Genomic DNA, 19,089 nt, shown 5'->3' on the forward strand with positions numbered 1-19,089 from the left:
CCCAGGGCCAGCGAGAGCAGAGCTGGGAGCCCTGGGGATGGCCGGGTGCTGCCTAACCACGGATTTGCCCAAAATGCCAGGGAAATGGCCACAACGCTGCCTCCAGCATTGTCGCCCCAGGGCCGGTCCGGCCCCAGCTCTGAGCTTCACCTCTCTCCACCCCTCGCAGCTCACCTCGAGCACCCCAACACCAATGGAAATGCCACCGAAGGGGTGCCGTCGCTGTTTATTCTTTTTTTTTTTTTTTTTCCCTTTCGCACACTAATTTCTGGAGTGTGCTTCCATCTCCTAACGAGGTTTTATTTGTCGTGTCTGTTTGTTCGCCTCCCGGGCTCGGCTCTCGGACAGAGGTGCTAATAAAGCAGACATCTGTCACGGGGGATTAGATTGTGTTCTTGTTAACACGCTGTTTCCTTTAAATAAATAATTGTCCCCCAAACTGGCATTCAATTATTAAAGCAAACACTGGCGCGTGGGTGACGGAGCAGCGTCAGGATGCTCTGGGAGAGCCGCGGAGATCGAGGGGCATCCCCAGGCAGCGCCCGCGCGCCCACCCCGTCCCCGTCCCCCCCATGGGGACAAACCCGAGGCAAAGTGTGGGAGGTCGCCCTCACAGCTCTCAGGTGTGAATTTTCTTGCCTGTTCCCCGTCCTCTGGGCTGGGTTTCATTGCCTGCTTCGCAGGCTGTGCCTCGTTATGGGGACCCCGTGCCTCGTCATGGGGACCCTGTGCCCTGTCTTGGAGATCCCGTGCCTCGTCTTGGGGACCCTGTGCCTTGTCATGGGGACCCTGTGCCTCATCATGGGGACCCTGTGCCTTGTCATGGGGACCCTGTGCCTCATCATGGGGACCCTGTGCCCTGTCTTGGAGATCCTGTGCCTCTTCTTGGGGACCCTGTGCCTTGTCATGGGGACTGCGCATTTCATCCCGTTACCCCACAAGTCTGAGGCCCGCTTAATGCATTATTTCCATCAGATCTGGCAAAGAGGCAGAGGAACGAGATGCTTTGGAAACGGACGCAGGGAGGGAACGGGGAGCAGAGCTGTGCCAGACAGGGGCCGGGTCTCGGTGCCCGGGGATTTTCCCTCTGCACCGGGCTCCTGCTGCGCCTGCTTAATGACAGCAGGACCTGGGAGAAATACAGCTCTCCGCACAGTCGAGATGTCGAGAGCAAGCCCTGGCCCTTGGCAGGGAGGATTTAAGCTTGCTGGGGGAGATGGAAATGCGTGTTTGCCGGCTGGTGATGATAGCGGCCATAAAGCAAGCGCACGGTGCCCCGCGGTGTTAATAAAGCCCAGGTAACGAGCCCGCTGCCAGCCGGGGCTCCCTGCGGGGGTGCTCAGGGTGAGGGGGGTGTGGGGGGAGCACGAACCCGCTGCCAGTGGGTCTGGGGGATGTGGGGGGGGGGGGACACAGCTGCTGGGACTGGTACACAGGGCAGGGATGGATCTGTGCCACCTTATAGGTGCAAGAAAATGAGCTCCATGCTCCCCGTGCTTCCCAAATCCTCAGGGGGTGGCACCCCCGGAGCCAGACCCTACAAACCCTACAAACCCCCTGAACCGCGGCCGCACGGGGCCAGTGGATGGGGCAGTGCCAGGCTCTGCACGTCGGGGCAAAACGTCACAGTGACGTGAAAGCCCGGGGTGCCCCGGCAGGGCTCTCCTTCCCGCTCGTCCTTATTTGCCCAGTCCTAATTCATAAATCAGCAGGCGCGAGTAATTTTCCCAGGAGAGCATTTAGACGGCAGATTGAATGAGTAATTTACTGGGAACATTAAGACGGCACCGGATAACTTATTTATGAGAACTTTTTGACAGATCTGCCCGTCAATAATTTATGCCGCACAGCATTTAGTCAGGGTCACCAGTAAATAATTCACTTATTAAAAAACTATGGAAGGTTTCATGAGACGCTGAGTTACTATCTCACACCGAATTTGGGGCCGTAAACATGAATCCGGTGCTGACCCGGTAGCGGAGGAGTCCCTGGATGGGGAGCGTTGGGACCAGGCACTGCAGGGCGCGGGGTGGGAGCAGGGACAGGGAGAGGTGTCGCTGGATTTGGGGGCAGCTGCTTCATTTCTCGTCCTCGCAGGGCTCAGTCCTTGGTCACCACGTGGACGGCCTCCAGCAGCATCACCTGCGGACCGAGGAGGGCGGTCACGAAAAACCCCTGGGCCACACGGTCCCTTCCTCCCCCCAGCACCCAGGGGCTCCCCCCTGCCTGACCCCCAGCGCGGTGGCGTCCCCTGCGTGGTGCTCAGTGCCTGTGCCCGGTCCCACTGTCCCCACCCCTCCTAGAAACACCCTGAAGCATCCCCAGGGATGGGTGCTGGTGCAGCAGGGATGCTCCAGGCTCCCTGCCCGGCATCCCAGCCCCCTTGCGCACAGCCGAGCAGCGCGGCCCCGGCCATGCCCCTGGGTCCCCTCCTCCGTGGGGGCGTCTGGGGACCCCCGGTCCGTGGTGCTGTGCCCTGCTGCAGCAGGAAAGCCCTGGGGCTGGTGGATGGCGATTGCACGAGGCCGGCTGGAGGGACGTGGGTGTTTGTGGGGGTGAAGGAAGCGGTGACTTGGCACGGGCTTCGCCGAGGAAGGGGCAGCAGCTCTGCTAAGATGTGCCCGGGCCTGATTCTGCCCCGGGTGCGCAGGGAGGCGGAGGCAGCTCCTGCTTCGCTGCGGCAGAGCCCGTCTTGCCCGTGTGGGTGATGAATAACCCGGTGGGGCTGGTGGGGGCCGGGAGAGGGAAGGTGGCCCCGGGCAGCCCCCAGCATCCCAGCCCGTTCCCCATCAGATCCACCTGGAAGCAGGGGCACTAATTCTGCCATCACCCCACAGCTCAGGCCACTTGCAGCCGGAGCTGGGAGAGGCTCAGGCGCTGCATAAAGCAGCTTTGGGCGTTCATTTGCCTTTCCCCGTGGACGCCAGACCTTCCTGACCCTCCTTCCATCCCTGATGACCCGCTCAAAGCCAGGGTTTCCACCGGTCCCAGCTTCACCCCAGCGGCTTGGGGTAAATGCACGGAGCCAGGGCTCAGCACCTGCGGGCTGCACCCTAGCGGGGTGCCCTGGGGGGTGGACCCCCACCCAGAGCCAGCCCGGCCCGGCGCGCGGTCGCATGCTGCCACCTCTCGGGCAGAGCCGCGCTCTGGGCAGGGCGAGCATTTTGCCTAAAACCTTGTTTTTTCCCCCCGTTTCATTTACACCGAAAGGGAAGTCGGGCGCTGCGGGAACGGGCTGCGCCCCCGAGCCGGGGGGCTGCAGGCGAGCTAGAAGCCAGAAGCGGTCACAGCCCCAGCGGGGCAGGGCCGTGGGGACACCCCCCACCCCCCCCCCCCCCGGCAGCAGCACCCTGCGAGCCTCGCTCAGGGCTCACGGGCCACATCCTGCACCCACCCGCAGCATCGCCTGCCCGCAGCCGAGGTGCCGGGGTCAGGGCCGGCAGCGGCCGCGTGTCCCCTTGTCCCCATGTCCCCGTCCCTCGTGCGGCCACGCGAGCGGCTCCCCCCCCGGAGCCCCCCGCGCCTGCACATCTCAGGGGCCACATTTCGCTGGAAGGGGGATGAGAAACCGCGGATGATGCGCTGAATAAAAACACCCTCTCCTCTGCAATGCGGTGCTTCGAGTATGCAGCATCTTCCCTTCCTCCTCAATGTGGTCTGTGAAACGTGGTAAATGCTTCCCTTTCATTCCCTTCCCTTTTTATTTTATTTTTTTTCCCTCCCTCTCTCATTTTCTTCCCCCTCTCTCCCGTGGCTCGCGCTCCCCGGGCAAGCCGCAGAAAGCTCCTACAGCAAAGGGAAGGTCCCCTTGATGTAAATTGTTCCCTACATGTTGAACCCGGCCGCAGACAAAAGCTCTAATTAATCGGCTCAGCCCCTGCTCTGGAGTGGAGGTTTTCAACCTCGCCTTTCCTTTGTAGCCTTAATTAGTTTTTGCTCCTCTGCCTGCGAGCGGGGGGCCGGGGCCGGGGGAGCCCCCGCGTCCCACGGCACCGCGGGGAGCGGGCACACGCAGGGAAAACAGCCCCGAGAGGGCACAGCGGCGACTAACGAGCACCCAGCAATTAACGACGGGCGCGTGAGGCACCCCTTTCCTGCCCCAAAGGAGAAACGGGGCCGAGCGGTCCTGCGGCAGGGCAGGATGCGCCCCTCGAGGGGGCTGATGCTGATCCCCCATCGCTTCGGGCGATGGAGGAGCGGGGACCCTGTGCCCCTTCTGTGCCTGCTTCAGGGCTGCAGGAAACCCACCCTGGGGAGACGGGAGCCACCACCGCGGAGTTTTTCCAAGAGTTTTGCCCAGGATCTGCCCGGCTCCCATCCATTCGCACCGTCCCTGGGGACGCTGAGGCCCTCCCAGGGCATCCTCGGGGCGCGTGGTGCTCCCCTCGGGGCCGCGGCGCTGACCGCTTGGCCGGGGAACGGGAAGGGCTGGGAGACAATGAGCTTAGGCGCCGAGCCCATAAGGTGATTAGCGGCGGCGAGGGGATCACAGGGCAGATGCAGATGGCGGAGGGGGGGACATGGATTAGGGGCTCCTCTCCCCTCTCCTGGCATCACCGATGGCAGCCAGCCCTGGCCGGGGCAGGCAGGCAGGGGACAGTGCGGGGCTGTGCAGGTTTAATTTGGGCAGCCCTGAAATCTCAGGGCAGGAAGCAAAGCGGAGCGGGGTAAAACCGCTCTCCGGACAAGCTCATTAAGATCTACCAGAGCCGTCGATTTCGCAGCGTATCTATCGGCCGGGCTAGATAAGGGACAACAAACTGCTGCCGCGTCCAGATAACGCGGTGCTCCTTCGCCGTCGCGCCCCGCTCGCAGTTTATCTGATGGCGGCAGATCTGGAGTTAAAGAGATTTGGCAGCGAGAATAAACCTGCGGCGATGCGCGGGCGATACGCCGAGCTGCCCAGATAAAAGCCGGGGGGGGGAAAGAGTTTAAAGCAAGGCTGGGAGGCTCCGCGGGATGCATTGCTGCTCCCCACCCTGCCCCATGCTTGGGATGCTCGCTTGGGAAGCACGAGGTGACAAGGACCAGGACACTGGCTCTGTGCCGGGGGAGGACCCTGCTGCGTGTCCCTGAGGTCCCCAAAGGCTGTCCCAGCACCACGGCCAAGGCGAAGGGCAGCTGACAAGTCAGGAAGGGTGTTTGGGGATCCACAGAATGGCCCAGAACCGATTGAGGAACACCAGAATGCTGGAGAAAAAGAGGTTTATTGGCTTGTTAATACGTTTTCATGGGGGTTAACAACTCACACGGGTCGGGCTGCTTGTGAGTCCCTTCCTAGGGGGTCCAGTGCTTTGGGACAGGGATGCCACCGCCTGGCTCGTGTCCTGCTGCCACGTGAGGACATGCGTGATGACCACAGCTGCCACCAGGCTGCCCAGAACCAGGAGGCTGAGAACCCCCTTGGTTCTGCAGTAGGGCCACGAAACGTCTGCAACCGAAGAGCCAAAAGATGGGGAAGGGAGGCACTTTCCACCCTGGGGTCACCGAGCCCCACTGGGTTTGGAGCATCTTGCAGGACTGATCCTGCCAAGCCCCCCCCCCCGCCGCATGCTGCTGCATCTCCCACTCATTCATCCCAAACAGATTTAAATCCCAAAGCTCATTTAGGACATAAAGGTGCGGGAAATGTCCCACAAACCTGCGCCCGGAGGGAGGCAGACCGTCGCGGTGTCGATGCTGGCCGTGCTCCAGCTGACCGGGTTGCTCACGTTACAGACGTAGGTCCTGGGCTCGGAGTCCCCATGCACCGACAGCATGTTCCCGTGCCCCAGGGGAGCCCCATCATGGGACCAGCTGTAGGTGTTAGCAGCACCCGGCACAGAGCAGAGCAGCGAGATGTTGCACCAGCCCTGCTCCTGCTGCAGCATGTGCACCTGCAGGTTTGGCTGGCTGACGGGCTCTGTGGGAACAGGGGGGTGAGAGGGGCTGGGGGGGGGGGGGCGCAGTAGGGAGGGTACATCCACTCACCCCACACCGACACGCAGAACCGCTGATGAGGATGGAAGCCAGATTCAGTCTCAAAATCTGCAGAGTAGTTGCCGCTGTCTGCCTGGGTGACCGGGCTGATGCTCAGGGAGAGGGTCTCCGGGAAGAAGGTGCTTCTCCCAGAAAAAGAACCCTTGAAAACTGGAACTTTATCCTTTGTAGCCCTCATGATGACCAGCCGGGTTCCTGAATCCAGTGCCACTCTCCATTCCAACGCTTCCCACGCTGGCAGTGGTCCCTTGGGCAGTAGCCGCAGCTCTCCTCCGGCAGGCACAGCCCTGTCCTCGCACCCTGCGGTCCCAAAGAGGAGGCATGGGATGAGCGCGGGGGGTGTCACTCAGTTCCCCTCGTTCTGGGAAGGAGCTTCCAGCTAATTCCTCCTTCACCTCTCACATCCTCCATCACCAGTTGTCTCTGGGTGGTGAGAAGGAGCTACTGACGTGTACACCCACTTTGGGGTTATTCTTTCCCAATACATGTTTATTATTTAGGGCCAGTATGAAGAGAGTTGCCTTTGCAAAGACAAAGAGGAAGCTCTGCCTTAACTCTTGCTTGCTTCCCTCTCCCAGGGCACACTAAAGCCTTATAAATGGAACAGTTTCTCAGAGATATGCATCCTTTCCTAAAAAAAAAATAACAATTCACAGTAACTCTGAGTTAAGTCATTCCCCCTGCATAGCAGGGAGAACTTCAGGCCCTCAAGAAAGTGCATTTTGCTTTCAGCATCACTTTATTGGGGTTCTTCTCCCCCAGCCACTCAAAAGGCTATCTTGGACTCCGCTAGGGACCATTTTCTTGCTGGTTTGCACAAAAGACACAAAAACAGAGAACCAAAACCAACGCCACAGCTGAATGACCATCTGAGGCAGGCATGTAAAAGCAGTTTCCCCGTGAGCTTACCTTGGGCTCGGCTGAGGAAGAGGAAAGGGACGAGGAGAAGCGCAGTGCGCTGCATGGCCAGCTGCACCGCGCCATGCAGGAACGGGAACAAGGCGTGACGTGGCCGTGAGGGCAGGCATGGGGGTTGATCCTGCCCCGGCTCCCAGCGCTGGGGCTCAGCAGATTGTGGGGTACGGCGTGGGGCTGGTCCTGCACCCGCAGCCTGGCTCCATGGGGTGGTGGGAGGAGAGGGACGGAGCCCTGAGCAGGGGCATCGCCCAGCTTCGCCCGTGGGTGCAGCATCACCGAGGTCCTGCACGGATCTGGGTGGGAAGCGCAGCGAAACATGGAAAGTGCATGAGAAGAAGTCCAAAAAAATTCAATCCTGCCCTCACGCCTTTATTAGGTCCCAGAGAAAGGTGCTGGGAGGTGAGGGAGGAGGCAGCCCTGGTCCCGCACCTCCCTGACCCCCAGGCTGGGCTGGGGACTGCTCTCTGGTGGGCCGGATCCTGCTCGGGGCTGTCTCCAAGCTGGCGTCAGGGTGCTCGCATGCTGCACACTGTGAGCACCCACTGCCACCCTGAGCACACTCTCCTCCCAAAGACGAGCTGCAAAAAGAAAGCAAAACCCCAAAAGCACCCCCTTTAAGTAATTAAAACTACTTTCCCCTGAGGTTTGCAGCTGCTGCACCCTGCAGCTGAGCTCGCTTGGGAGGCAGCAGCACGAATCGCCCGGGGGCCACGGGAGCCTTAGGTGGTCCCATCCTCCCCACTGGTGACGCAAGGACAGCGGGGGTGGCCAGGGACGAGCTGTGGCAACACAGAGGATATTGCACCGGAGCGTGCGCCCATGAGGGTGTGAGGAACCGCAGGCGAGAGAGGAAGTTGTTGATGGCCGGTCACGGGTTCCCAGGGCTTTCTCCAGCTGCAGGAAGCTTGCTCGCACGCTCCAGAGATGGAGCAGCTCAGGGACGTTCTGCCGGCGCTGTGGATGGTGCTGTGCCTGGTGCTGTGGGTGGCAGCCCAGCTCCCTGCGGGTGGCCAAGGTGAGGAGGGGACGCGGGGCGAGCCGATGGCACGGCGGGGCGGCTGGCGGCTGCAGGCAGGGCAGGGGGGATGCGCGGGTGGGACGTGGGTTTTCAGCCGGGCTCGGGGGTCCTGAGGAGATGGGCTGGGGCTGGGGGAGTATTTGGGGTTTTCTCTGCCTCTGTCCTCTGCACCCAGGCCAGCCCAGCCCATGTAGGGCCATCGCTGGCCGTCGCGCTGCCCCAATTCCCTTTTGCAGGCCTGATTTCTCTGTTGAGTGAGGTCAACACCTTTTGACAGCAATTTCAGGGAACTGTCAGTGCCTGAGGCTCTTCCTAAAACTGGAGATTTCTGTGCCGTGGGGAGCAGGGCCCCTGCAAGTGCCTGGACTCAGAGGCACGTTTGGTGCCTGCAGCATCCCCCGGACACATTTCCGTAGCCCCCATCGCGTTCCCTGCTTTTGGTGTGACCAGGGTGGGCACCACTTCTGCCTCCTCTCCCCGACCACCCCATCCCCACCAGTTTGCACGCCAGCTCTGCCAAACCAGCCCCGGGGGGTCGCACCTGGGGGGATGCTGCTGGCTGGAAGCTGCAGCAACAAAACCTGCAGCAAGCTGGGGCTCGGTTGAGCTGCAAAACCCCCCTGGCGGTGCCGGTGTGGTTAACCTTGGCGTGCTGCACCAGCTCAGCCCCTGCATTCACACCTCTGCAGGCTGCACTTCGCGTTGTTTCTTCCACCGCTCGCTGGGACCACAGTGGCTGGGCAAGGCACAGCCTGGCCGAGGGCGTCACGGTGCCTTTTGTGCTTTTCTTGCAGCACATTGTGGTTGCAAAGCTGCAGCGAGCGGCAGTCCCCGTTGCTTGAAGGCTCCTGGGTGCCTGGAGCGGTGGGCGCCCAGCGCAATGAGATTCAGGTGTGAGCCCACAGGGGATAAATAGTGCTTATCCCTCCCAGGGAGGCTGCTCCTGCTCTTGCATGCCCCAGCCTCTCCTATTGCTGGGTCAGGGGGTGTCCCCTCTGTACCCGAGGTCTGGTGGCTGCAGTTTAATGAAGGGTGAGGTTTAGGCTCGGTGTCTCAAGTCAGGTCTCGCCCCCACCCACGCACGCAAGGAGAGCGAAGCCGGTGGCTTTGTCAGCACCCTCCGAGCATCGATGCGGAGCTGTGATCCCCGACCTGGTGCTTGTCCCCCTGGCCGTGCCATACAGGGGGCTACGAGGGGGCAGCAGCACACCCGGCTGTGCCGTGCCGAGCTGGGGACCCTCAGCAGCCCCCCACCTTTTGGGGCTGCCTCAGTGCCCCAGCTGCACGCAGGCAGAAGGAAGCCGAGTGGCTGCGTGCGTGCTCGGCCCGGTGACCGCTGGCTTTTGTGTGTGTGTTTTTTTTTTTTTTTTTTTATCTCACCTCTACCAGAGGCCCAGACATCCGGGGCTGCTCTGAACGGGAAGGGGAGAAAGCCCAGCTTCGGGGTGGGGGGAAGGGTCCCTTGGGTAAGGTTCTTGCTGCTCCCCAGGCTGGGCAGGCAAGAAAGGAGCTGGGGCACAACTGAGCAACTGGAGCCTTACTGGAGGGGCTGCAAACACCTCTGCTCAGGACAGAGATGATGCAAACACGGGCAGCCGCCAGCTGTGAGTACGGGGTACAGACAGACACACGGCCAGCCCGGGGAGCTGCAGGATCTGGAGACACCCAGGGACCTGGTCCTGCTGCATTGAGCACTGGTGCCCAGAGGGTATGGGGGCATCAGCACAGGGGGCTCCAGCAGGTAAGCCCCCTCCCTAGTGTTTTCTGATGCCCCAGGACACCCCCTGTGCTCACCCTGTGTCTCCTCTTTGGGACCGCAGGGTGCGAGGACAGGGCTGTGCCTGCCGGAGGAGAGCTGCGGCTGCTGCCCAAGGGACCACTGCCAGCGTGGGAGGCATTGGAATGGAGAGTGGCACTGGATTCAGGAACCCGGCTGGTCATCATGAGGGCTACAAAGGATAAAGTTCCAGTTTTCAAGGGTTCTTTTTCTGTGAGAAGCACCTTCTTCCCGGAGACCCTCTCCCTGAGCATCAGCCCGGTCACCCAGGCAGACAGCGGCAACTACTCTGCAGATTTTGAGACTGAATCTGGCTTCGTTCCTCATCAGCGGTTCTGCGTGTCGGTGTGGGGTGAGTGGCTGCCCCCCCCCTTCTGCCCCACCCCCCCCCCAGCCCCTCTCACCCCCCTGTTCCCACAGAGCCCGTCAGCCAGCCAAACCTGCAGGTGCGCATGCTGCAGCAGGAGCAGGGCTGGTGCAACATCTCGCTGCTCTGCTCCGTGCCGGGTGCTGCCAACGTCTCCTACAGCTGGTCCCATGATGGGGCTCCCCTGGGGCACGGGAACGTGCTGTCGGTGCATGGGGACTCCGAGCCCAGGACCTACGTCTGTAACGCGAGCAACCCGGTCAGCTGCAGCACGGCCAGCATCGACACCGCGACGGTCTGCCTCCCTCCGGGCGCAGGTAATTTGCCCTCGGCTCCAACAAAGCTGGCTTTGGGGGTGCACCAGCTGCACTGCTCCGGTCTCCGGGACCTTCATCTCCCCAGTGAAACTCCAGAGGGTGTCATGCTGCTGCTGGGCTAAAATGTGCCCAGCTTCCCCTGCTGGGAATGGAACGGTGACTGCTGGGCGCGGGAGATGTGCATCGGGGCTGAGGTTTCCTGGGCAGGTGCTGCGCTGTGGCACTGGTGGGGACTGTGCTTCAGAAACGTCCAGGCTCTGCCCCACGTCACCCTTCTGCCCCCATTCTTCTCAGTGTCTTCCATCCTGTGGTGGGCAGTGGCCGTGCCGCTGGTGCTGGCTGTCTCCATCGTCGCCTTTGTCGCCTGCTGGTGCTGGAGGAAGCGACGAAAGGCCAGCTCGGCAGGTTTGACCCCGGGGCTGGCGCGGGGATTTGGCTCTGCAGCTTCTGCGCTCCTGCTAACGCTCTTGGTGCTGGCCCTCGGCCACCCGTCCTTCCTGGGCTGACGTGGGAGCGGCCACCAAGCCCCTGGCTCTGCAGGGTGGTCCATGGGGACGGGCTGAGTCCTGTCCCAGCGCCGTGCCCAAACCCAGTGGCAGCACTGGAGGCTTCACCCCATGGGGTCTCGGGGACTATTTGGGTTGTGGTCAATGTTAGCTCTATTCAGAGGAGGAACAAAACCTCCAGACTGCCGAGGGATGCCTTTCTCCCTCTGCTTTGCTTTACTCGAGTGCTTCCCAGGGGATGAATCCCCCCAGCATGGGGGCTGCAACCGCTCATCCCTCTCTCTGACCCTTCAAGCTCCCCCAGAACACATCGAGCCATCGCTGACTGTCTATGAGGAAGTGGGCAAAGTCCAAGCTGGCCAAGACCTTGTGAGTGTTGGGGGCATCCCTGGGAGCCCCCTCCCCATGTGGGGAGCATCGGTTTGGAAGTGCCTGTCGCCCTGGGCTGCGTCCTTTAACCAGCCTGGGGCTGCTTTCTCCTGCAGAACAGGAACAGGGAGGCCAATGCAGTAGGAAACACTATCTATGCCGTGGTCTCCACCAAAGCACAGGTGGGGCTCCAACCCAGGGGAGGGAACCTGGGTGGCCCCCTGGGCAGAGGGCTGCCCCTTTTGCCCATAATTTGCTTTTCATCGCACGTTTTAACTGTTTTGCCCTGGCAGGGGCCCAGAAGCTTTCAGGAGCCCCAAACCTGCACCATCTACTCCACTATTCAAGCTACCAAGAAGGTGAGCTTTCCCTGCTGTGACTCCAGCCCATTTGCAATGGCAGAGAAACCCAAATCCTCCCCACAAGCTGAAGGCATCGGTGCTTGGTGGGGCCCAGTACCCCCCGATGCTCCTGAAATGTCCTCAGGGACCTTTGGTGGGGCAGCAGCCACCCACTGTCCCTAACGGCAGGTCCTTTCTCTGCTCCGCAGTCCCCTTCCATCAGGAGGAAGAAGCTGGATCCAGCTCTGGTCTGCACTGCCTACACAGAGGTAAAATGGGCCCTGGCCCCGTGGGGAGAGGAGCCCCACGCGTCTCCTCTCCAAGTTCCGCTCTGCAGCTTCTGCTGCTGGAATTTGGGTGACTTTGGGGGTGTTTTTTGGTGACTAACGAAAGCCCCACGTCACCCTCACCGTGAGGGGCTGTAAATGCCATTGTGGGGGACCCGAAGCGACACCCACCAGTCTCTGCTGGGCTAAAACTCCCCCCTTTCCTTGCAGCCTACGGTGCCTTTGAAACACTGGAGTCCCCCACCACGGGGCTTGTCCCTGTCTCCTGCGGACCACCACCTCTCCTAGCCCCTGGCCATTTTGGCAAGACCTCTTCTTCTCCTGGAGCCAGCACCCAAGGGGCAGCACCCACGGGGAGCTGGGGATTTGCTCAAGATGAGAACATCCAGAAATGGGGTTTTACAAGGACTGCAAACCCAAACTGCGCCTTGGAGGCTTTGCTGCAATGGAAGGGGGACCGGCTGGGTGGTTGAAGCTTGTCTTTGGAGGAGACGGCTTTGAAATCTGGACTGTGCGTCGGTGGGAGCTGAGGATGCATGATGTGTGTTAGTGCCAGTGTATGAGCTTTTCTTTTTTTTTTTTTTATAGTTTTTGACAGATCCAATACACCTTGTGAATTCATTTTTAAGTGTGAATAGAAGCCGAACTGCAAGAGGCAATTGTGGGGCTGGTTTAATTAGATTAATTGACTATTTATAGCCTGAAATATAAATTGGAGGGGGAAGGAGGGGGGGGTGGATCACCTTGCTCTGGGATTGGGAGCCTCTGAAGCCAATGCTGAGGAACTTGGAAAAGTTTCTGCTGTGTGAACTGGGGTGGCCCTGGGGATGGTTTCAGGGCAGGAGCATGATGCTGGGCATGGCCTCGAGCACCCGGAGCCATCCTGTGTCCAGCAATGCCCCCATGTCCCTTCCCACTGAAGTTATCCTATGGCACGAGTCGCTCTGGGAGAAGGGAGGGGAGGAGAAAGAGGGGCTCTGGCTTCAAACATCTCACCAAAGGCAAGATCAAGGGATTTTATTTGGGATTAAAATTAAATGCGCCACTTTGATGGATGCTTTCTCCTGATGGTGCTGCCTGCTCCCCTCTCGTCTGATTCCCTGCATCAAAATATCTTTGTGTCTGCTCTCTGTGAAAGGAGCACTAATGGGGATCGTTAATGGGGAGCTGTGCTGGGGGGGTGCTGGGGAGGAGCTGGCTGTCACAGCAAGGAAACCTGGGGGGCAGGCGCAGCACATCGGGGCTCAGGCACCGCCGTGCTTCTGCCGATCGGTGCCAGCCCGCGCCCTGTCTTCAGCACTTCAGGGCATGCAGGTGTGAGCGGAATACTTGTCGCACTAAATGCGGGTGAATGCAAATGCAAATGAACATAAGGAGACTTTTCTTATTTCTTTTTGGTGAATAATAACCCTTCCAATGGCATAAATCCCAACCCACTCTCGCTTCGGCCACGGGAGGTAAGTCTGGGCTGTGCCTGGCTGAGGGACCTTGTTGTTGGGGCTGGGAGCTGCAACCCACACACAGAGCAGCGTGAGCATTGATGGAGAATCCGGGGCAGAAGCTTCAGGCACATGGAAGGGGCTGAGGCTGCTGCCCGTCAGCAGGGGCTGATGTAGGAGGTGCATCTCCTTTTGCAGAAGGGACTGGCCCCAAAGGCAGGGTCCCCGTGCTCCTAATGAGCAGAATCAGCTGAGGGTGCCAGTTCTGAGCTGCACCCATCAGCCCAAGCCATGCTCCATCATGGTAATTTTTCCCTAATGGCCATGCTTTGCACGTGGGGGGTGACTTGCAGCACCCAGGCTGCAGCTTGCACGGTGACAGCACAGTTTGATCCCCACTTCTGCCAGTTCCTACTGGTGTGCGTTGAGCTGGTGATGCTCAGCCCCGCTGTGCCTGGGGACGGGGACAGCACTGCCCGTCTGGCTGCAGCATTGTGTGCGCTGGCACGTTCATAGGAACACCTCTTGCTGGCATCGGATCTTCTCCGAGGGTGTGAACTGTGGGAGGCTGAAATTAAACTGGGTCAGGTCTCAGTGGGTGCTGCCATTGCCCTTCCTTCACAGGTGGGAAGGTGCCAGTGTTTGGTTGCCCCCAGCACAGGACTTCACTGCCCTTTGCCCCAAAAAGAATCATAGAATCATAGAATATCCCGAGTTGGAAGGGACCCATAAGGATCATCCAGTCCAACTCCTGGCACCGCACAGGTCTACCCAAAATTTTAGACCATGTGACTAAGTGCACAGTCCAAATGCTTCTTAAATTCAGACAGGCTTGGTGCAGTGACTACTTCGCTGGGGAGCCTCTTCCAGTGTGCAACGACCCTCTCGGTGAAAAACCTCTTTCTGATGTCTAGCCTGAACCTCCCCTGCCTCAGCTTGACTGCCGCCCTCTGGCTCTCCCAGGCAAGGCTGGAGGACCCAAAAGAGGAAGAAAGGGTGCGGTCTTTATTCTTCATACTAACATGCTTCCTTGACCGGGGAGCTGGGGGATTGGGGAGCTTCTGCACTGGGGGTGTCTGAGACACTCGGCCATGTGAGTTTCAGCGAGAATTTTGCGCGCCAAAATGCTGTGAAGATGGCGGTGGGGCTTGCAGCGGAGCTCCTCTTAATCTTCTCTATTGTGCAAGGTAACATTGGGGCGGGGGGGGGGTGGTTCTCCAGGGCAAGGGTGCCGGGTGGGCTGTGATGCTGGGCTGGGGGCGGATGGTGCTGGGGATGGCGGCAGCAGTGGTGGTGGTGGTGGGCACTGGGGGGGTGCCCGTGGATTGCCGATCCTACATGAGCCTTCCCCATCCTCACTCTTTTCCCCAGCAATTCCCATCCCCAAGCTGTGACCTGTGGGGACACCCCGGTGTCCGTCTCGCTCCCCACAGTGCACCCCGGTGTCCCACCAAGCTGGGGGGCAAGGGGCTGCTGAGCGAGCTGGGGAGGGGGGAGGAAAGTGGAAGCAAAAGTGGAAGCAAAAATGTCAGCGGCAGAGCTCGGCATGAAGCCGTGCCTCACAAGATGCTCCCAGGGTTGAGAAAAGGGAAGGCACAGATGTGTACAGACAGGGGGGCAGGCAACTGGAGCATGGCCCTGCAGGATGGGACAGGAGCCTTGGGGCTGATGGTCAGCCCCCCCAGGAGCCAGCCAAAATGGCTGCCCCGAACCCTGGGGTGCGGAAGAAATGGCTGTCCGTCTGTCATCAGCATCAGCACGGCCTCGCCCCAAGCTCCTTGTGTAGTTCTGGGCTCGGCACCATACGAAGGACATGAAAATATCAGAATGGGCCCAAAGGAGGGCAATGGGGGAGTGGGAAGGACCAGAGGGCGCGATGTGTGAGGTTTGTGTATCCCTGAGAGGAGCAGGCTGAAGGGAGGCCTCATGGCGGCCTGCAGCTTCCTCATGAGGGCAGCACTGACTTAGGCCCTGGTCTCTTCCCCCTGGTGACAGGATGTGAGGAAATGGGGCTGGGAGCAGCCAGACTGGCTAATAGGGAAGACTTCGCTGCGGTCAGGCCCTGGAAGAAGCTCCCGGGGCCGTGGGCATGGCCTCAAGACAGTTGATGCTCAAGTATGTGGACAGCACTCTTGGATATATGCCGTGACTCCACCCTCTGTGGAGGCAGGAGTCAGGCCGATGAGCCTCAGGGATGTTCCCACCATGAGGCATTGCATAGAAACGTTTCTGTTGGAAAAGAATCACAAAATCATTAAGGTTGGAAAAGCCCTCCAAGCTCATCTGGTCCAACTGCCCCCCTACCACCACTATCACCCACTAAACCATGTCCCCAAGCACCACGCCCAACCTTTCCTTGAACACCCCCAGGGATGGGTGACTCCACCACCTCCCAGGGCAAAGAGCACTGTGGCCAGCAGGTCCAACCATTACCCTAGCGCTGCCAGGTCTGCCATGAGCACCACACCAGATATGTCCAGGAATGGTGACCCAGCTGCTTCCCTGGGCAGCCTTTTCCGATGCCTCACAGCCCCAGGGGCTACAAAGGTGGCTGAGGCAAGGGGCTGCCCCCGTCCCCTCCGAGCCATGTCTGGTAGCACAACTCTCTGCTCTCCCCACAGCATGGGTGCAGGTGGCCTCATCCCAGGCAGTAGGAGTCGTGGGAGGGGTGGTGTACCTCAGCCCCCCGCCACAGAGCCAGAACACCACCTACCACCAAAGCCACTGGCGCTGCGGCAGCTCCCTGAAGGTCGCCATCCACGAGAACGGGAAGGGGGTCCGGTACCCCAACGGTCCTTTCAAGGGTCGCCTGCAGCTCTTCCCCAACAATACGTTGAAGATCAGCAGCTTGCAGAAAAATGACAGCAACATCTACTGGGTGTACCTGGAGGATGAGGTGGGCAAGGAGCACACCAACAGCGTCCACCTGAAGGTGTATGGTGAGCCTTGGGGGGTGGTGGTCCTGGCACCCTGCTGGGGACAGGGCGGGCTGTGACATCCCAGTGCCTCTTGCAGATGTGGTCCCCAAGCCTACCGTGCGTGCCATAGTGAACGGGGACAACCTGGAGCACTGCGAAGTCACCCTGGAGTGCTTGGTGCAGCTGGAAGACGTGACCTATGAGTGGATGCCCCCCAGCAGGGTCATGACAATGGGCTCTAACGGCACGCTGCCCCTCTCCTTCAACCCCTTGCTGGAAACCTACACCTGCAGGGCCAGCAACCCCGTGTCCTCCAGCAGCGCCCAGCTGACCCGCAGGCACCCCTGCTCTTGGACAGGTACTGGCTGTACCAGGTAGCAGAACCTGGGTGGGATGGGTGGGAGGTGGTCCCCGGGTGTCCCAGGGGTCAGGGCCCTTTTCCCATGGGCTGGGTGTGGCAGGAGCCCCCTGGGGAGGGGACCGTGGGGCTGCACGCTCCAGCCCTGCGGTGGTCCCGCTTGGGCTGGTCTCATGTCTCAGTTTTCCCTCTGCCTCCAGCTGAGTCCTCTGCTGTCACCACCGCCGCCAAGACCAGCATGCTGATGTTGCTGGGACACCTCCTCCTCCTCTTCTTTGCTCTGCCTTAATGACATGCTGCGGCTGATGTTGTCTGCTGTGGGGCTAGAACCTGGATGAAGCCCTCAGATGGCAAGTCTCTTGCGATGGCACTTTGAGAACCCCAACAATGCAAATCACCAAATGGACATTTAGCAGCTCAAAAATGCTCTCAGCCCTAGCTCTGAGACCTGAGCTGAGCCTTTCCTGCAGGTTCCCCATGGCAGTGGGCATCCTCGGCTCTCGCCTGGTGTCTGCCAGCCACTGTGGGGGCAATGCCCTTAGGGGACTGGTGTGTGCTGTGGTCATGAGGGACGGTACACAGCACGTGACACTTTCAGGGAAAGTGCAGGATACTGCCAGTGCAGCCCCACATCCAGTCGTGGAGTACTGGAGCATGACCATGAGACAGTTAAGGTTGACTTTTCTCAGCCCAGGAAGGCTCAATGTTGGAATTATGTTGTATGCATGCAATAAATTATTTCCTTTCCATGCCAGTCCTCATGTTTTCAGGTGCATGTGCTTCATTCCTCCTGGCTTGGTGCCCCCTTCTCTTGCTCCCCCTTTCCTTTGGGCTGGGGTTTGGTGTTGGTGGCAGTGGGTGCCTGGGCACCAGGGGTGATAGGGGAGCTGTGTTTATCCCCACTGCCCTCGCTGGGGAGAGGAGCCCTTCTACAGCTGTCCCCTGCGGGAGCAGTTGGGGGGACGCGGTGCAGGGGGACGTGCCTTGTGAGTGATGGTGACATCCCTGAGCCTGCAAGGAGGGTCAGGGACATCGCACGGGGCCACAGCTGCCTGGGGTGCTGCTGTTCCTGTCAACTCCAGCAAATCAGACAGAGAAAATGAAGAATTGGGCACTCTTCTCCCTACAACCCAAGAGCAAACTTCCCAGATCCATCACTAAATAAAGGCTCCTAGGGCCAGATTCACCAAAGGGGTGGCATGGATCTCGGTGGCTCATTTGAGAATCAGGAACAAGCACGAGTTGTTCCAGCTCCCGGGTTTAATAAGAGGCCCAGGGTAATTCCTCGTGTCTGGCAGCGTGAGATTTCAGTACCAATGTGGGTTTCTACAGAAAGCCCCCTGCAAAGCATTAGCTGGTGCCTCGCTCACCTTTCCAGCCAGGAGACTTCAGCCCGAGCTGCCTGGTTTCTGATGGGGAAACCAGCAGCATGTAGGATCCTTCTTTCCCGGTAAAGGGAGTTTTTCTGTGAGCTCCCATCACCATTTGTCCTATCCTCGCCCCTCCATCCTTCCTGGATGGTGATTCGTGCTGTCTGAATGATTTCTCTTGGTGGTTGAGGGTGTTCAAACCCTGACAGAACCATGGTCCCCCTTGGGGACCGTCCCAACGCCTTGCCCATGCGACCGAGCCGGTGTGGGAACACTGAAGAGCACATCCATGGGAGAGACCCTTCCTGAGCACCGGCTCTTGGCGGGATTTCTGCTGGGGCAGCTGGGTGCTCTGCTCAGTGCCCCCAGGTGACGTCCCAAACCCCTCCATCATCAGACCAAGGTGATGCCCGAGCCCTCTCTCATCCAGCTGCTTCAGCATCCTCCGAGCCGGCTGCCAAATTTCGGCTGAGCCCACGCTCCTTGCACGCTGTGAGAAAGGAGCAGAGTCCCCTCTGTACTGCTCTTACTCATTCTTTCTATTTTACACCTCTGCTGAGCTCTTCCCTTTCCTGGGAAAGGCCTTGCTTTCTCAGACAGATGCTTTCTGAGTGGGAAGGAATGGCCCAGCAGGACGCCAGGGAGCACTGGCTGGTTTGGTGTGGTTTTAGGCATAACTTTGCTTTTTAGTGTTAGAAATAATTTATTGGTGACAAAAGTCGTGGAGCACTCAGAGCTCTGCTCCGCTGAAAAATGGTGAAGCGCATAAATTCAGCTTTTATTTCATCCTGACACTTAAATTTGGTCTGTTTTAAACCAGCGGAGGTATTTGTGCTTTATGCTGTTGCCTCTGCTCTCTTCCGCAAACCAGGAGAGAAAAAGTAAGAAAAGCTTGAAAAGAGCAATAGGAAAAAAAAAAAAACCAACACCTTCTCCCATTGTAAAGCAGCAACGCTTTGCAGGCCAAGCAGCGGCGGCGATGAATAATTCATTCCACTAAAAACACAAAAACAACCAAGCTCTTCTCGCCCCTTCCCAGCAATGGAACGTGCGGGTGGTGTTTTCCCCGCGCTCCCCATCCCCGATGCTCACTGAGCGTGGTCCCTGCTCCATCCATGTCCCCTC

At 59.6% G+C, this 19,089-nt stretch overlaps 3 protein-coding genes across 7 annotated transcripts; 2 read left to right on the forward strand and 1 right to left on the reverse strand.

Annotated features, from left to right (window-relative positions):
• Positions 1-5,188: 5,188 nt before the first annotated feature.
• Positions 5,189-7,595, reverse strand: LOC121060863 (CD48 antigen-like). The gene is made up of 4 exons (XM_040539041.1): positions 6,889-7,595; positions 5,971-6,279; positions 5,649-5,902; positions 5,189-5,444 (listed from the first exon to the last, which is right to left on the reverse strand). The coding sequence occupies exons 1-4, from the start codon at positions 6,941-6,943 to the stop codon at positions 5,238-5,240; spliced, it is 825 nt and encodes a 274-aa protein (XP_040394975.1). The 5' UTR covers positions 6,944-7,595; the 3' UTR covers positions 5,189-5,237.
• Positions 7,596-7,700: 105 nt separating this feature from the next.
• On the forward strand, positions 7,701-13,262 carry LOC121060859 (natural killer cell receptor 2B4-like). 5 transcript variants are annotated; one of them, XM_040539027.1, is made up of 9 exons: positions 7,701-7,912; positions 9,736-10,044; positions 10,113-10,376; positions 10,671-10,781; positions 11,178-11,251; positions 11,368-11,433; positions 11,545-11,610; positions 11,802-11,861; positions 12,090-13,262. In XM_040539027.1, the coding sequence occupies exons 1-9, from the start codon at positions 7,822-7,824 to the stop codon at positions 12,165-12,167; spliced, it is 1,119 nt and encodes a 372-aa protein (XP_040394961.1). In that variant the 5' UTR covers positions 7,701-7,821; the 3' UTR covers positions 12,168-13,262. The 5 variants fall into 5 exon arrangements, with proteins under 5 accessions (XP_040394961.1, XP_040394959.1, XP_040394958.1 ...); XM_040539025.1 differs by having other exon boundaries at positions 11,118-11,251; positions 12,090-13,214; XM_040539028.1 differs by lacking the exon at positions 7,701-7,912 and adding an exon at positions 9,297-9,519 and having other exon boundaries at positions 12,090-13,245.
• A 513-nt stretch (positions 13,263-13,775) lies between these two features.
• Positions 13,776-17,348, forward strand: LOC121060864 (CD48 antigen-like). The gene is made up of 4 exons (XM_040539042.1): positions 13,776-14,505; positions 15,940-16,257; positions 16,334-16,594; positions 16,795-17,348. The coding sequence occupies exons 1-4, from the start codon at positions 14,454-14,456 to the stop codon at positions 16,881-16,883; spliced, it is 720 nt and encodes a 239-aa protein (XP_040394976.1). The 5' UTR covers positions 13,776-14,453; the 3' UTR covers positions 16,884-17,348.
• The last annotated feature ends 1,741 nt before the right edge of the window (positions 17,349-19,089 follow it).

The sequence above is a fragment of the Cygnus olor genome, chromosome 28, assembly GCF_009769625.2.
Source record: "Cygnus olor isolate bCygOlo1 chromosome 28, bCygOlo1.pri.v2, whole genome shotgun sequence".
Lineage (NCBI taxonomy): Eukaryota > Metazoa > Chordata > Aves > Anseriformes > Anatidae > Cygnus > Cygnus olor.